The following is a 15,534-nucleotide window of genomic DNA, read 5'->3' as shown; positions in this document are numbered from 1 at the left end:
CCTACCACTACAGATGCCCCTTCTCGATGCCGTGGCCTTTGATGACAAGCCCGAGGTCGAGAACCCTCTCCCCTTTTTCTTTATCTGGACTCTTTTGACCTTTCATCGGTGTTCGCGTACACTGCAGGGCACTCATTGCATGCGCCATTTCTGCCCCTCCTCGTGTTCTAAACTTCCACGTGTCGATCTCCTGTCGGTTCCTCTACCGTCCCTTCGGTTTCCGCACCTGGGTAATTGCCATTTTACCCCCACACTATTTAAACTCCCGCTCCCATTCTCTCCCCATTTTCTTCATTTATTTTCTCTTTCTCTATACCTCTCCCCATCTCCCAAACCTTATTGCTCTTCCCTCCCCTGAATTCTTCCCCTTTGGCGACTACTCCGGTCGGGTTTCATCCTTGTTGGGCTCCGATTCAGGTTCGTTTCTCTTGGTCCTTGTTTTCCTTATCTTATTGCTTGCATTATCTTTTTCTCTCTCTTTATCAAGAAACTGTTAGTATCTTCTTCCCCCCTCAAGTCTGTTCATCTTTCTCTCGATGTCTGCGACGGCCTCCAAGAACCCCTCTCCCTCTCCCTCCGATGGCTCTTCGTCTTCTAGATCTACTGAGGTGGCCTCTCCACCTCCTGTGGCTGCTACGGCAGCCCCATCCACCTCTGGCCGTTTCCTTTCCCCCTTATCGCCGCCTTCCAGATATCCTAGACCTAATTTAAGTGCCTACGGAATTCCAGCGGACATTCTGATAGAGCACGTGCCTTCGGTCACCCATTACCCCCACTTAGTTCCGTCGCGGCCCGGGTTCTTAGTAGTGACAATAGGGCAGATTGTTGCCGGGCTGCTGCTCCCTCTCACCTTATTGGATGTGGAGGTGTATAACCATTTCAATATCCCTCCCTGCCAAGGCATCAGCAATTTCTGGAGAGTCATGTATGCCGCGAACTACTACAACAGGACCGGCGACCCCCAGCTAACAAGCCGCGATATTGTCTCCCAGTACTTCATAAAGAAAAGTACCAAGGATGTTGGTGTGGGGTACCAATCCTTCTGTGTTCGTCCCCAAAAGAAAACTTTCTTACTCCACATCACCACATCGAACAAACACTGGCACCACTATCCGCTGTACGTTTCCAGTAACTTCTTGCCCGCGGACCTCCCTGCCGGGGTGACACTTAATCATCTCGTTTTTCAATCTAGTGGTGAGTTTCGTTGCTGCCTTTGCCCTTTTCGGCCTTGACTTCGTAGACTAATATTCTCTCGTTTGTATTCCCTCGCAGGTTGGCGACCACTCTAAATCAAGGATATACGCCGGCACCATCTGTCCGGTCTTCGATAGACTCCGCGATCTTGGTACTGCACAATCTGACCGTTTGAACATCCACCCCACCACGGGCACCCCTTTGCTCGAGTCTTCGCAACTTCTCAGAATTTGCTACGCCCTTTTACCGTCCACCCCCTCCCAAAGAATGTAGACCCCGAGCCTCACCTCCTCCCAAAAACCGTTCCCGTTCTCACTCCCACCGTCGTTGTCCTACTCAAGGCCCCTATTCCGCAACCCCGTCACCTTGTGTCCCCCATCACCCCTTGGCTCCCGAATCTTTGCCTTCCTACAGAGCCATCTCAGCTTGGGAAGATCAATATACCCCTCCACATTCTCCCTCCGCGAACATGGATCTTTTGCAAATGAAGTTGTTTCATAGTGATGATGAAGTAACATAAATCTCTACATCCGCGGTGGCCATTCCTGCCGATGGGCCACCGAGCAAACATCAGAGGACTATAGTGTCCGAAGACCCGACTCTCGTCATCCGAGCGGCGGAAGAAGAGGCTCCTTCTACCATCGCCCGTCGGCCAGGCAAGGAGGCTGCTCTCCCCACTAACTCCAGTACCACCCCTGCTGATTTTGCCCCTGTCTTCAAGGTACGCCACCGCAGAGTCAATATCGCGGACTCGGCCTCGAGAATCCCGTCGTGGCCTCTTCCATCTTCTACAACTCCCATTTACTGAAGGACCTGGCTTATGCAGAAGGAGGCACCTTTGAACATCATCGCACCTCCATGTACACCAACTGGGAGAAGGTACTTCCCTTCCATTCTACCCCTGCTCTATCCTCTTTCCTTTCTGACTTACTTGTTCTGTTCATACTTAGGTGAGTCTGGACATATCATTCATTATCCGTGGTCTATTCAGTGCTCGGTCCAAGGTAGATTCCCTGGATAAAGAAGTCAATGGTCTAGACAGGTCTGAGAGCTACTTGCACCCGACTCCAGCAAGAGCTAGAGGCCGCCGACCTAGCTAAGACCCGGGCCCAAGACGAACTGAGGATCGCGGAAAACAATCATCAGCAGTATATGGATTCCGTCAATGACCATTTGAGTCACCAGCCCACCTCCCTCCTCCAGCAGCACCAGGAAGATACCGCGGCTTTTCTAGACCAGCATAAGATGGACATGGCGACCCTCCAAAACCACTACCGGTCCTTGGCTGACAAGAGGGTGGCTAGGAAGATCCAGGAAAAGCATGTGCAGCTTCTCAAGGAGGGTCGCCTCCTCCCAGAGGCGCCGCCGACCCCCGCTGATGAGGAGATGTACACCGAAGACCAATCAAAGCCTGAGGGGTCGGTTGAAGCTGGGGAGACTGTTGAAGAGGCTGCGGAGGAAGCCCGTGTTGAGGCCGCTACTCCTTCTGCTAAAGATGTCAACACCGATGACCCCATCGATATCACTACGGAGATCCATTTAGATTCCCCCTGAATCTGTCCTTGTGACCTTTGTATCTTGACTATGTGTGTTTTGATTTTGGTGGTTAACTATTGTTGTATAATTTCATGCTGGTTTTTCTCCTTTTAAAAGGAGCGTTGCTGTGTAGTGTGACATTACCCATGATGTGTAACTCCTACCGGAGATGCTCTCTTTTCCCATGTTATGTTTAATTGAGTCTTTTGCTGTCTCTGGCATTGTGCACCTACCTGATGCTCAATCGTGGAATCCATTTACTCTTTTATTTCCCGAACATGGGTTTATTACCCTACTATTTCATCCTTTATCTTCTTTTCTTTCCTGGCCAATCCCTTAGGCTCACCGTGTCCTCCTCCTGAGGCTGACGAGCCTGCTGGGCCATTGTCTTGCCTCTATGTTTGATTCGGATGTGGTGTCCGCGAAGGGATAACCCCCCCCCCTCGCTCTTTGGGGCTAATGAGCCTGCCGGGGCACTGCCTTGCCCCTAAATTTGATTCGGATGTGTTGTCCGTGAAGGGGTCTTCCCCCGCTGAGTTAGATTTTATTTTTTGATACCATGGATTTTGCTCGAGGCGGATATGAGCCCGGCAGAAAAAAAAAAAAATGCCCTTGCCCCAATGTTTGATTCGGACGTGATGTCCACGAAGGGTTTATCCCCCCGCTCTCCCTCGGGGGCTAATGAGCCAGCTGGGGCACTACCTTGCCCCTAAATTTGATTCGGTCGTGATGTCTGTGAAGGGGTCTTCCCCCACTCCGGATTCGCTTTGAAGGCTTTGAGGCCGATGAGCCTTGCCCGGACGTGATTTCCTGCCCCCAATGTTTGATTCGGACGTGATGTCCGCGAAATGTTTGTTTGGACCCCCTCTCCTCTCGAGGGGTGATGAGCCCGGCGAGGCACCACCTTACCCCTATGTTTGACTGTTCTTTGTTAATTCTTCATATTCGTTGCTCAAAAGTGTCGTTGTATTATATATGTGTAAACAGCCCAAGTCATTTGCCCCGGACTGGTAGTACCTTCAAACATAAAACTTTTTCAACATTCTTACATTCCAAGGTCTTTCTATCAACTTTCCTTCCCCGGTCCGCAGTCTGTATGTTCCAGCCCCTCCGACCTCCACCACTGTGTAAGGCCCTTCCCAATTAGTCCCCAGCTTTCCTTCATTTACCTTTTTAGTGCTTGGAGTCACTCTTCTGAGAACCAAATCCCCCACTTGAAATTTGCGAGGCTTCAATCACTTGTTGTATTGTCTTTGCAAGCGTCGGTGATATTCTTCTAGTCTGATGCGCGCGGTATCCCGTTTCTCCTCTGCCAAGTTCATGTCTCTAGCAAGTATGCCCCAGTTCAAACAGCCTTCGTGCGCGTCGTAGCTACCACCATCTCCGAAGGGATCACGGCCTCTATTCCGTATGCCAATGAGAAAGGAGTCTCTTTCGTGGAGGTCCGTAGTGTAGTACGGTAATCCCACAGTACATGACTCAGCTCTTCGGCCCATGCTCCCTTCCGGTCCTCTAATTTTCTCTTGAAATTGTTCATGATAGTCTTGTTAGAGGATTCGGCCTACCCATTACCTTCTGGGTTGTATGGAGCCGAGAATCCCTATTTCACATTATAGGCTTGCAAGAACTCTCTCACTTTCGACCCCATGAACTGTGTTCCATTGTCCGCAATGATGGAATGCGGCAATCCAAACCTACAGATAATGTTCTCCCATAAAAACTTAATCACCTGCTCCTCCTTGACTTGCTACAAGGCCACGGCCTATATCCACTTAGTGAAATAATCAATAGCGGCCAGCATGAATCTTCTCTTACCTCTTGCCATTGGCAACGATCCCACGATATCCATGGCCCACATGGCAAACGGCCACAGGCTGGACATATTGTGCAACGGTTCTGCTAGTGCGAATATTTGCTGAGCAAATCTCTGACATTTTCCACACCTCTTGGCAAACTCCACCGCGTCCCTTTTTATGTGAGGCCAGAAGTAGCCTTGCATTAACAGTCGGTGTGTAGTTGTTCTCCCAAATGGCTCCCACAGTCCCCTGCATGCAGTTCCGCTAACACTTCTTATGCCAGGCTCGGCCCTAGGCACCTCAGCAGCGGTTCATCAAAGTTCTTTCGGTACATCTCTTCTTCTACCAGAATGTATCTCCGTGCAGTTTGTTCCAATCTCCTTCTTTCCTTCTCATCGGCCACCTCCCCTCCCAACAGGAAATGTTTGATAGGGCTCATCCATCCTCCTGCCACCTCCGCGGCCTGGCACACTTTGACCACCCTCTCGATGCTTGATTTCCCCAGCTTCTTTACCCTTATGGTTCTCTCCTCCGACCCCGACATTGCGGCTGCGACGTATGCCAGAGCGTCCACATGCCGGTTCTCGCCGCGGACCAAATGTACGAATCTAACTTTCTTGAACTTGGCTGCCTTGCGATGCACTACCTCCAAGTATTTGGCCATTCGAGCACATCTAGCAACGAATCCTCCGTTTGCCTGACATACCACTAAGTTGGAATCTGAATAAACCGTTAACTCATCTACCCCCAAATACTCTGCCATTCCCAATCTCGCTATTACGGCTTCATACTCTGACTCATTATTGGTGGCCGCGAACCCGAGCCTCATGGACAACTCGATTCGGTCATTATCTGGAGTGACCAACACTACGCTATTCCACTGCCCGCATCTATTGCTGACCCATCCACGAACACTCTCCATCCATTCCTTTTATCCTAGGGATCCGATCCATCTGGCTCCCCCTCTTGTTCGGGCTCCATGAGCATTTCTTCCCCCCAAGTGGGATCCTCCGCTGGGAGCTCTGCCAGAAACTCCACTACTGCCTACGCCTTTTCCGCGGTTCTTATTTGATATTGCAATTCATAAAAGCTCAGCATCACCGCCCATTTGAGCATTCTCCCGGACTTCTCCGCCTTCAGCGCTTGCTTGAGGGGTAGGTTTGTCACCACCACTACTGAATGTGCCTCAAAGTATGGTTTCAACTTCAACGCCGAGAATATCAATGCCAAGGCATATTTCTCCACCTTGTTGTACCGTGTCTCCGAGTCCAATAGTGTTTTGCTCTGGAAATATACCGGTTTTTCAATCTTGTCTACCACCCGGACGAGAACCGAGCTTACCGCGTCTTCGGTCACTCCCAAATACAAGTACAGCTTCTCCCCTTATTCAGGTCGCGATAACAAAGGTGCCTGGCCCAAATACCTCTTTAGCTCTTAAAAGGCCTCCTCGCATTCTGGCGTCCACACAAAGTCCGGAGTCCTCCTTAACAACCGATACAACGGCCTACATTTGTCGAATGACTTAGATATGAAACGGTTTAATGTCGCGACCCTTCCCGCTAGCCTCTGTACTTCTTTAATGTCCTGGGGGTGACGGCATTTCTACTAGTGCTCTTATTTGCTCTGGATTGGCTTCTATTCCCCGTGAGTCACAATATAACGCAGAAATTTCTCTGTGGTCACTCCAAACATACATTTCTCTGGATTCAGTTTCAAATTGTGCACCCGCAATATGTTGAATGTTTCCTCCAACCCTTCCAAATGTTCCTCTTCTGACATGTTTTTTCCACCATATCGTCGATATATATCTCAATACCCTTCCGTATCTTGCTCGCAAACATCTTCTCCCCAGTCGCTGGAATGTGGCCCCAGCATTCTTCAAACCCAACGACATCCTTGTGTAGCAATAGGTACCTCCCTCCACTATGAAAGATGTCTTCTCCTGATCCGGCCCATACATCGCGACCTGGTTATATCCCATCGAGGCATCCATGAAAGAGAAAATCTTGAACTCCGCTGTCCGATCCACTAGCTCATCCACCCACGGCATTGGATAACTGTCCTTAGGGCACTCGGAGTTAACGTTTGTGAAGTCTACGCACATACGCACCTTTCCGTTCTTCTTAGGTACCGCGACTATGTTGGACAACCAGTCTGTGAACTCTACTTCTCGAATTATGCCCGCTCCCTTTAACCTTGCAACCTCTTCGCAGATTCCCTCCTCATACTTCGGCCTAACGTCACGCATTTTCTGTCTCACCGGTTTGGCATCTTCCCTCATGTGTAATCGGTGGCATGCGAACTCTAGATCCAACCCCGTGATCTCCTCAATTGTCCAAGCAAAGATGTCCTTATTCTCTGAGAGAAACTGTATCAATTTGTTATTCCACTCTTCCGGCAATTAGATCCCACTGATGTGAACTTATCCTCCTCCCCAGTTCCCACATTTACCGTCTCGATCTCGTCAAGTGTTTTTGGTACTGCTGGCGTCTCAGTATCCTTTTCCGCGGAGGCACACTGTAATTGATACGTCTGTCTCTTTCTCGGTTTCGAGGCCTCTCCTTCGTCCCCTTAGATCAACCTCTTCACTGTTCCCTGATGACTGTTCCTCGATGTCACCTGATCGCCACGAACTTCATGCATCCCTGTTGGGGTGGGAAATCTGATCACCTGATAACATTTGGACGATACCGCCTTCATCTCATGGATCCATCGCCTCCCAAGGATGGCGTTGTACTGTGAATTTGGGTTTACCACCTTGAATCGAGAGAACACTGTCACTGGTCCTGTGGTTATGGGCAGCAGGAGCTCCCCTAGTGGTTCGGTCATACTCCTATTGAACCCATACAAATTGGTCTGCGAAGGTCTCAACTATCTCCTGTCTATCTTCATTTCTTCCATCGTCCCCACGAACAACAAGTCCACTGCACTACCACAATCAATCAACACCCTTTTCACCATGTAATTCCCCATAGCCACTGTGATTACCAATGCATCCTCATGTGGGGAGTCGACTGTCTTCAAGTCCGCGTCTGTAAACACTATGCTTCCTTTTCCGGTCGTGGACCATGGGACGGGTCGCGAGTAACCTGCCTCTTCGTTAACTTGTTGTATGCTAGCTGTCCGCTGTATCCTATCTCGGTGAGTGTTGTGACTCAAGATTTTCCCACTGAATATGACATTTATGGTACCCAGTATTCTCCCTTGGTTCAGTGGCTGCTCCTCTTCCCTTTCTCTTTGGTAAACTCTTTCAGTAGCCCCTCCCTATCATCCTTTGTACCAGCCATTTGAGGGCATAGCATTCATTCGTCTCATGATTCTATATTTGATGATATGCACAGTACGGCTTACCCGGTATTTCGTTTGGCTTGCTTCAGCAGACCTTCATAGCCCTGCAAATCCTGAATCAGCAGCAATAGTTCACTCAACGGCCGGTCTAATGGTGTCGGCTCCATTTCTCGATAGGGTTTCCGTTCTCTATTTTCCCTTCGAGCTTCAACTCTCCCCCTTTCTGGCCACGAAGCGTCACCACGGCGTCCACCGCTTCCTCTATCTGATGTCTCGTATCTTCCGCAGTCATCGCTTCGATCCAAAGCCAACACGGCCTTCCCCGACCTCCTTGTCTCTTTCTGCAGTGTATCCTCATACCTTATATACTTCTCCACCCTCGGATATAAGTCCTGCAGTGTCGCGATCTCGTTCTTAGCCACGGATTCGTGTACCCTGGTTCCCGATCGCAGCCCCCTCTCAAAGGCAATCACCGCAGTTCTTTCGTCCAAGTTCTCCACCTTTAGTGTTTCCGCCTTGAATCTGCATAAGAATTCTCTCACTAACTCTGCAGTCCTCTGTCTCACGTTGAATAGGGCCGCTATGTCCACCACTCGCCTTTTCTGATGTATGAAGTGGTCCACGAAGGCTTGCTCTAACTCAAGGAAGTTGTTTATACTCTTCGAGGGCAGCCTATAATACCAGTCCGAGGCTCCCCCTTTCAAGCTTGCCGGAAACATCATGCACCGCAGCCCCGTCAGATATCACGGGTTCACCGCCCGCGGTGGCATCTTCTTTGAAAGTGGTGGATGTGGTCCGTCGGATCTCCTGTCCCATCATACCTCTCAAATTTAGGCTGGTTGAACTGCTTTGGGACCTCCGCCCTCCAAATTGCATCCGCCAACGGGTTGCGGTTCAATCCCGCCAGTACTTGGTTTGCCGTTCCACTTGTGCCTTTCGCTTGCTCCAAGCTCGCTTTCAAATCGTTGGCGATCTTCTCCTTCACCTGCTCCCTGGTGAATCCCGACACCCCGTTCTCCCCCAAGTCGGGTCTCCCCTCCTCATCTCTCACCATCTCCGGCACCTCCCTTTCCGATTCCTCTATGGTCTCCCTCTCCCTCCGCAACCCCTCATTCTCTTCCCTCAACCTTGCTACTTCCTCCCTTAACTATCTCGTTTCTTCTGATGACGATGCGGCTATCTCTTCTCCTCCTTGCTCTCCCCCATCATCCCCTACTGACTCCACCTCCTCCTCTATGACCGCCACCTTCCTCGGCGTTCTACACCTCTCTTTGCTCTCATTGCCATACCTACTAATGTTCAGATCTCGGTCCCCACAAATGGCGCCAAATGTTGTGTCACAAACACTGTTGCATCCACTCTCCTCTCTTTCTCTCTTAGTTTCGCCTCCTCTCTTTTCTTTTTCCCCCTTTTTCTCCCTCTCTCTCTCCAACACTATTCTTTTTATACTCCCTCCCTTCTATTGCAGCCATCCACCTGTCCTTCCATCTATCGCTTCTCGGCCTTCCACGTGTAGAGTTTTTACTGTACATTGGTACTCCGCAGTGTGATACCCTACTCCCGTGTCTTTTGTTTATCTCGCTTCGGGCTCACTCTTCCCAGCTATCCGCTATTCCCTGACTCCTGCTACTGCGGCTTGCATCGGTACCTCGACCTTTGACCCTGGTCGTCGCAGACCCTATCACTACACATAACAAACATCACACATCACAATCTTATCACTACTGCAACGATTTAGAAATGTCTGAAGATCGTCATGATATACTTCTAATCCAAAGGCACTGCTTATAAATTTGGGTAGTTTTGAAGCTCAGTAGAATGAAATAGGACCATGACGCGCTTTCTCATAATAACAATATTTTTTTTCTACGTAAAAGAAATGTAATAATAACAATATTTTTTTTCTACGTAATTTAAGGGCAGAAAATGATGAACAAGGTGCAAAACGAACTCCTGAGAGTGCCCAGTAGGAATACAAGGACCATGGTTCCCATTTTGGTGTAGATGTACAGTCATACTAAAAAAACTAACTACAGATAACGTCAGTCGTGGCAAATATGTATGCATCATTTAGGCATGGAATAGCAATATCTTGATAATAGATAACAAAGAAATCCATAGAATGAATTAAGGGGAGGAAGCGAAGACGAGCAAGCAAGGAGTTCTCTCGGGTAGTTAGTGTAATTTGTTATATTGATAATAGATAACAAAGTACTTACATCATAATAATCGTGTAATTTGAGACCTTTCTATATCTATAGGCTGCATAAAGGGCCAAGCCCACCTGTGTTGTGTGATCCGCAAGTGAAGGGCAAGTGTACGTGTAAGGATAATACACGCTGTCAATGAGAAGTAAAATGAAATCATAAATTTACAACTACTAAGGGCATCTCTAATGGGGGGTGTAAAATTACACTTCCACCTAGGTTCCACGTAGGTGCCATTAGGATTTTACACCTCTAATTGTATAGTATTGTATAGTTTATAAATATCCACTCTAAACTCTCCAATGGAAGAGTGTAAAAAAAAAATAGATTTTAAACTTCGGGGCGTCACTTGAGTGGCGTCCCTCTTTAATTTAAACTGGGGCGTCATTGGGTGGCGTCCACTTGGAAATGACGTCCCCGAAAGTTAAAAAATTACTTTAGAATTAGAAAGGGACGTTACTCCAAGTGACGTCCGAAAATTATTTCACTCAGACGTCAGTTCGAGTGTCGCCCGGGTTTTTTATTAATAATAGTGAGAAGGGGAATTCCCCTCCCTCTCTATTAGCTAATACACTATTACCTACGGTATAGCACCCTCATTGGAAAGAGTTTTTTGATATTTGGAGTGTAAAATTTCCACTCTATACGGTTTACACCCCCCATTGGAGATGCCCTAAGTGGACTATCTAAGATATGGATATCAATTCATCAAATACTGTCTAAAGAACAAATACATTAGGCAAGGATAATAAGAAAAAGTTCTAAGTTGGGATATTGCCTGTCGAAATATTGTGCCAAACTGGCGTATAAGCTCTTGCATTCTCTTTGAACTAGCTGCTTCCCTCTTTACTGCTTCTTGTTCTTGTTTTTTCACACTAAAAACTTGTTTATCTTTCTCTTTATCCTTCAAAGCTGAACAACCTTTAGTACTCGGCATCTGTTTCTTGCTCAAAGACTCATAAAACTGTTCGACTTCACTCACTTTTTACTGAATCTATCATGTAAGTAAATAATTTAACCGCATTTATCAAAATTAAACATGAAGCCTATAAATATTTTGATTATTAGTTAGGTTTGAGGTTGTTTTACCTCATCGACCTTTACAACGACTTCGTCAACATGGTGTCTAAATCCCTATAAAATTGTAGTGTCATCTTCAATTTTCACTATCATTTAGTATAACTGTGCATAGTATTTTGACTATTTTCATGTCTTTTTTATTGAGATAATTATTAAGTATTGTGATTCTATATCCACTCAGTGAACAAGACCTGGTCTGAAGAAAAAATGAAAAATTTGTCATGTCTTGTTATCAATGATGATGAGAACTAAGGTTTATTAGTATTTTATTGGAACTCTAATCTAATTGTGCTCGAAATGAGTGCTTATTCCGGATTACTAGTGTCTAAGAACCTACAAAATTATTTCTTGAATATACTAATATAGTAGATTGTGGTTACAGATTTACTTGGAGGCTGAAGTAATTTCATTTTGACAGAGGGAGCAAGGTTCTTAGGCAAGACTCTTGGACGAAAATAGAATCAGAGCGAAATGTAGTGAACTTAAATTGATATTCTAGCCGAGGCCCAAGCGTGTGGTTTCCAGCCTTGTCTGCAACTTGATCAGTACTAAGCATCGTGAGTGGGCCGAGTGAAAGTCCACTACATAAAATAAGACCAGATCCATGTGCTACTTTTCAAACTTTGAGCAAGCACACTATAGCTCTGGTGTAATTCTAACAAAGGGCCTAAGCATGTGCCATGGCATGCCTTATATTCCTACTAGCCATTTGGCCCGGCCTATGGCCGGACTTGCTACATAGATAGCTAATGACTCAAAAGCCTAAAATTCACTTGAATAAATAATATATGTATATTGATAGCTAATGATTCATTGCATACTTTGTTTGAAGGATTTATGTTTTTCTATTTTTTTTTTAACGGGATTGCAAGTTCTCAAACTTTGATCTAGTTAGTGTAATGCATACATTTTTTCTGGCTGATGCATTAACAGTAGCGAAAGACAAATCGATGGCAATTTCAAATCTAGATGAGAGTCCTACCTTAGCTTTCTCAGCTGTTTGACAAAGTATTTGGACAGCTAACTTGCCGATTGTAGCATCAATCAGCACTCCACAAATAAAAATCAATATAATTACACTTCACAAATCGAGTAGCAATTAAGACACATTCGAAAAGGTCAAGCCAACATTGCACTTGGTGAGGTCTCGACTGGCAATATCAAATGAGACATCAATATATACCAAGCGCAAAAACAGTAAAACTGTAAAACTGTTGCCTTCACTCCAAGGCCTAGACTAAGTTACGACAAATTATGGTAGAAACATGTTTTTTGACGTACCACAACTAATTTAAGCCGATTAATCATAATCTCTCAGATAGTTCAATCGATGAGAACTTAACTAAGTACTTGACAATACTATACTAAAAACAAACAATGTATATTTTATCATTAGAGCAAACAATTTAGAACCTAACAATGCAAAGATCTAAGTTTTATAACAATACTACTACTTGATTGAGTATTCAAGAAGAATACATGCCTTAAAATCATATGTTTATCTTTTTAATGATCCCACAAAAAAAATACGCTTTATCAACCGCCACGGGATGAGATGGGAAGATGAAGTGTTGTTTGGGTTTTGGAAAGTAAAATAAATAAATAAATAAAATAATAATAATAATCTCATTAGATGTTGTTTCCTTTTTTTTTTTTGCCGATTCATTGTTTCATTTTTTTTATCCTGATTCTCGTGGGTAGTTAAAATTTTATTTCTCCTGTTTTCTCGTGACTAATTTTGGGTACTTAAAATTTTGGCGTGGACAACCTCGAGGTCGAAAAAAGAACTGCTAAAGACTAACTATTTGGCCCAAATTCTATGGCGGACTTGCAATTTTTTAAAATTGACTTTAGGCTAACTATATTTTTCAGTTTATTATTATTATTATTTTATGATTAAGTAGAAATGGATATTATATTAAACATTAAAAAGCATGGATAATATTCTAGATATATATATATATATATATATATATATATATATATATATATATATATATATATATATATATATATATATATATATATATATATATAAGATAATATTCCAGATGATATATTGTTGAAAGAGATTATTAAAAACCAATTGTGTGTGGCTGAGAAGTGGAATGAGTAAATGAGTTGTAGGTGGAATTCATGTATCCGCAATCAAAACCTAGGGACAAATAGTATAAAGAAATTGATCAATTTTTTTGTGTATCATAATAAATTACACGATTCCTTCATAAACTAAAATACATGTCAAGTGCATAATTACATTGACTGAGGTTACTCCAAATGGTACACTATTATGCTATTTTTATTTGAACATGAATGAAATTTGGTAGGATGGGTTGGAAATTCGACCTGATACTGCCTCGCCAGTGACCTTGAGGGGATGTTATTGCCCTGCTGCTCAAGTCCATACAGAAAGATTTTGGAAGAATAACCACCATTATAATTGTAAGGTGATAAACAGATAATCATTCAATTTCAATTTCAAAAGTCATGAAGTTCTCAAGCTATTTAATCGAATGAAGCATTTGGGTGTTTCTCTTGATAGAAAGGTTTACAATGCTGTCATTTATGTATTAGCAAAAGGTAAGCATGTGAAAGAAGCCTTTGATTTAATGAAGACCATGGAAGAGAAGGGTTTCAAACCAAATGTTGTTACTTATAATTCACTAATCAAGCCTCTTTGTAAGGGTCATCGGGTGGAAGAAGCTTAAGGTGGTCTTTGATGAGATGTTGCAAAAGGGTTTCTCCCCGACAATTAGGACTTATCATGCTTTTTTTGGCATCCTTAAAACTGGGGAAGAGGTATTTGAGCTCTTGGAAAAGATGAAAAATGCTGGATGCCACCCTGTTAATGATACTTATATCATGTTGATTAGAAAGTTCTCATTTGGTGGGATCAGATTGAAAATGTTTTCAAGCTGTGGAGTGAGATGAGTGAGAATGGATTGAGCCCTGACCGGAGCTCATATATAGTCTTGATACATGGACTCTTTTTGAATGGAAAGTTGGAGGAGGCCTGGAAGTATTATGAAGAGATGAAGGAGAAAAGGTTTTTGCCAGAAGCAAAAACGGAAGAGATGCTTCAAGCTTTCGCCTCTGCCAGGTAGACTGCTGGAACATTGGATTTCAATAATCAAACGGGTTTGGATTCCCCGAAAAAGAACCCCAAAGTTGTCTTGAACACGTCTAGCTATGAAAAGGATTTTCTGAAACTACCTGAAACCAAAAAGGTTACGCGGGAGAAGGGTTTCTCTTTTTGGGAGAAGTAGGATCTAGTAGTATACTAAATGGGACTCCTCACCTAGCCCTTGATATTGACTTCCATAAAGGTTTTAATCCGGTGTGCAAGGTATATAATAAACATCATTTTTGTTATTTATAGATGCTTTTTTTCTAGATTTTTCCCATAACTTGTTATAGTTGTCATTTGCATGAACTCTCCTGGGCAGAGTTCAGTTTCAAACAAAGAATGTTTGTTAACAAACTGGCTAATGTTGACAATGAAATAAAGATATGCACAAAAATGTAATGAGTATTAACATCAAGTCATTCTTCAACAGGGTAAAAACCTCAAGCTCTGAGCCATTTGATATCCATCTCAAAGTTTGAATTATATGTTCTCTGTAGTCAGTTACTCAGTTGTTCTTATTGCACCAAACAAAATATCAAATGTTATGTTCTCTGTGACTCAACTTTTTGAAGTGCTCTGTGTAGAGTTGGATTGTTAGGTACTGTTGGTATCAGGTTTCAGTAGTATGTAATGATCACACAGTTTCAAAGTAGTGTTAATGCATTTGAAGTTTCTATGACGTCTAGGTTATTTAAGCTATATATATGGTTAAAAAGTAAAGGGCAATGTCTCGATTCTCGAAAGTAATGCTAAGAAGACGACCAAGGTTAGTGTTTTGCTTAGAGCAGTTTCAAATGCTTATTTTGTCAGAAAGATTTACTTAAGGCAAATGGAAGCTCATTATGGATTAATGAGAAGCAACACAAGCAAAGGCCGATGATTAAGTTAGGAAATTTGAATTTGACCCTATCGAGAATTGCTGGTAGTATAACAGATGATGACAGACAAATTTTTATTTTTGTGACACTCTTCACAAAACAAAAAATCTTGGCCCATAAATTACCAACTCGTAATTCAAGATCATGCCTGTGATCTTGTTAAAAGGATTTGCTACCTCTAGAGTAGATGGAACCTAATTAACGCCAACAAAACATAGTATTTATGAAACCACTAACCTTGAGTGTCGGATATCTGTAGAGTATTTGTGATTGTCTCCTGAGTGAAGCACTACCAACAACACTCCCAGATGGAAGCTCTGCTAAAGAAGCTGCACTCAAGGAAATGAATGCATCTCGAACATCCTCCCGGGGAAGGTTGCAAGGCAAAATAGTACCATTTGGTAAATATGTAGGTACATCTTTCATGG

The 15,534-nt window shown here is 44.2% G+C and overlaps 2 protein-coding genes across 2 annotated transcripts; one reads left to right on the top strand and one right to left on the bottom strand.

Annotated features, from left to right (window-relative positions):
* Positions 1 to 4,800: 4,800 nt before the first annotated feature.
* LOC147523960 (uncharacterized) lies at positions 4,801 to 5,448 on the bottom strand. The gene has a single exon (XM_086573080.1). The coding sequence runs from the start codon at positions 5,446 to 5,448 to the stop codon at positions 4,801 to 4,803; it is 648 nt and encodes a 215-aa protein (XP_086429206.1).
* Positions 5,449 to 13,614: 8,166 nt separating this feature from the next.
* LOC147523959 (pentatricopeptide repeat-containing protein At5g15010, mitochondrial-like) lies at positions 13,615 to 14,852 on the top strand. Its single transcript, XM_086573071.1, has 3 exons — positions 13,615 to 13,794; positions 13,975 to 14,201; positions 14,813 to 14,852. Exons 1-3 carry the CDS (start codon positions 13,615 to 13,617, stop codon positions 14,850 to 14,852), a joined length of 447 nt encoding a protein of 148 aa, XP_086429197.1.
* The last annotated feature ends 682 nt before the right edge of the window (positions 14,853 to 15,534 follow it).

Source organism: Coptis chinensis, chromosome 1 (genome assembly GCF_015680905.1).
Source record: "Coptis chinensis isolate HL-2020 chromosome 1, ASM1568090v1, whole genome shotgun sequence".
Taxonomy (NCBI): Eukaryota; Viridiplantae; Streptophyta; class Magnoliopsida; order Ranunculales; family Ranunculaceae; genus Coptis; species Coptis chinensis.
The sequence above is the reverse complement of the archived record's forward strand: the minus strand, read 5'-3'. Positions and strand labels throughout refer to the sequence as shown.

Bases quoted from the DNA above. Each gene is read 5' to 3' on its own strand.
- LOC147523960 (XM_086573080.1), bottom strand. From the start codon at position 5,448: ATGGAGAGTGTTCGTGGATGGGTCAGCAATAGATGCGGGCAGTGGAAT.
- LOC147523959 (XM_086573071.1), top strand. From the start codon at position 13,615: ATGAAGCATTTGGGTGTTTCTCTTGATAGAAAGGTTTACAATGCTGTC. The intron at 13,795-13,974 runs GTGGAAGAAGCT...CATGTTGATTAG, and splicing joins CTCTTTGTAAGGGTCATCGG to AAAGTTCTCATTTGGTGGGA. The intron at 14,202-14,812 runs GTAGACTGCTGG...TGCTCTGTGTAG, and splicing joins CAAGCTTTCGCCTCTGCCAG to AGTTGGATTGTTAGGTACTG.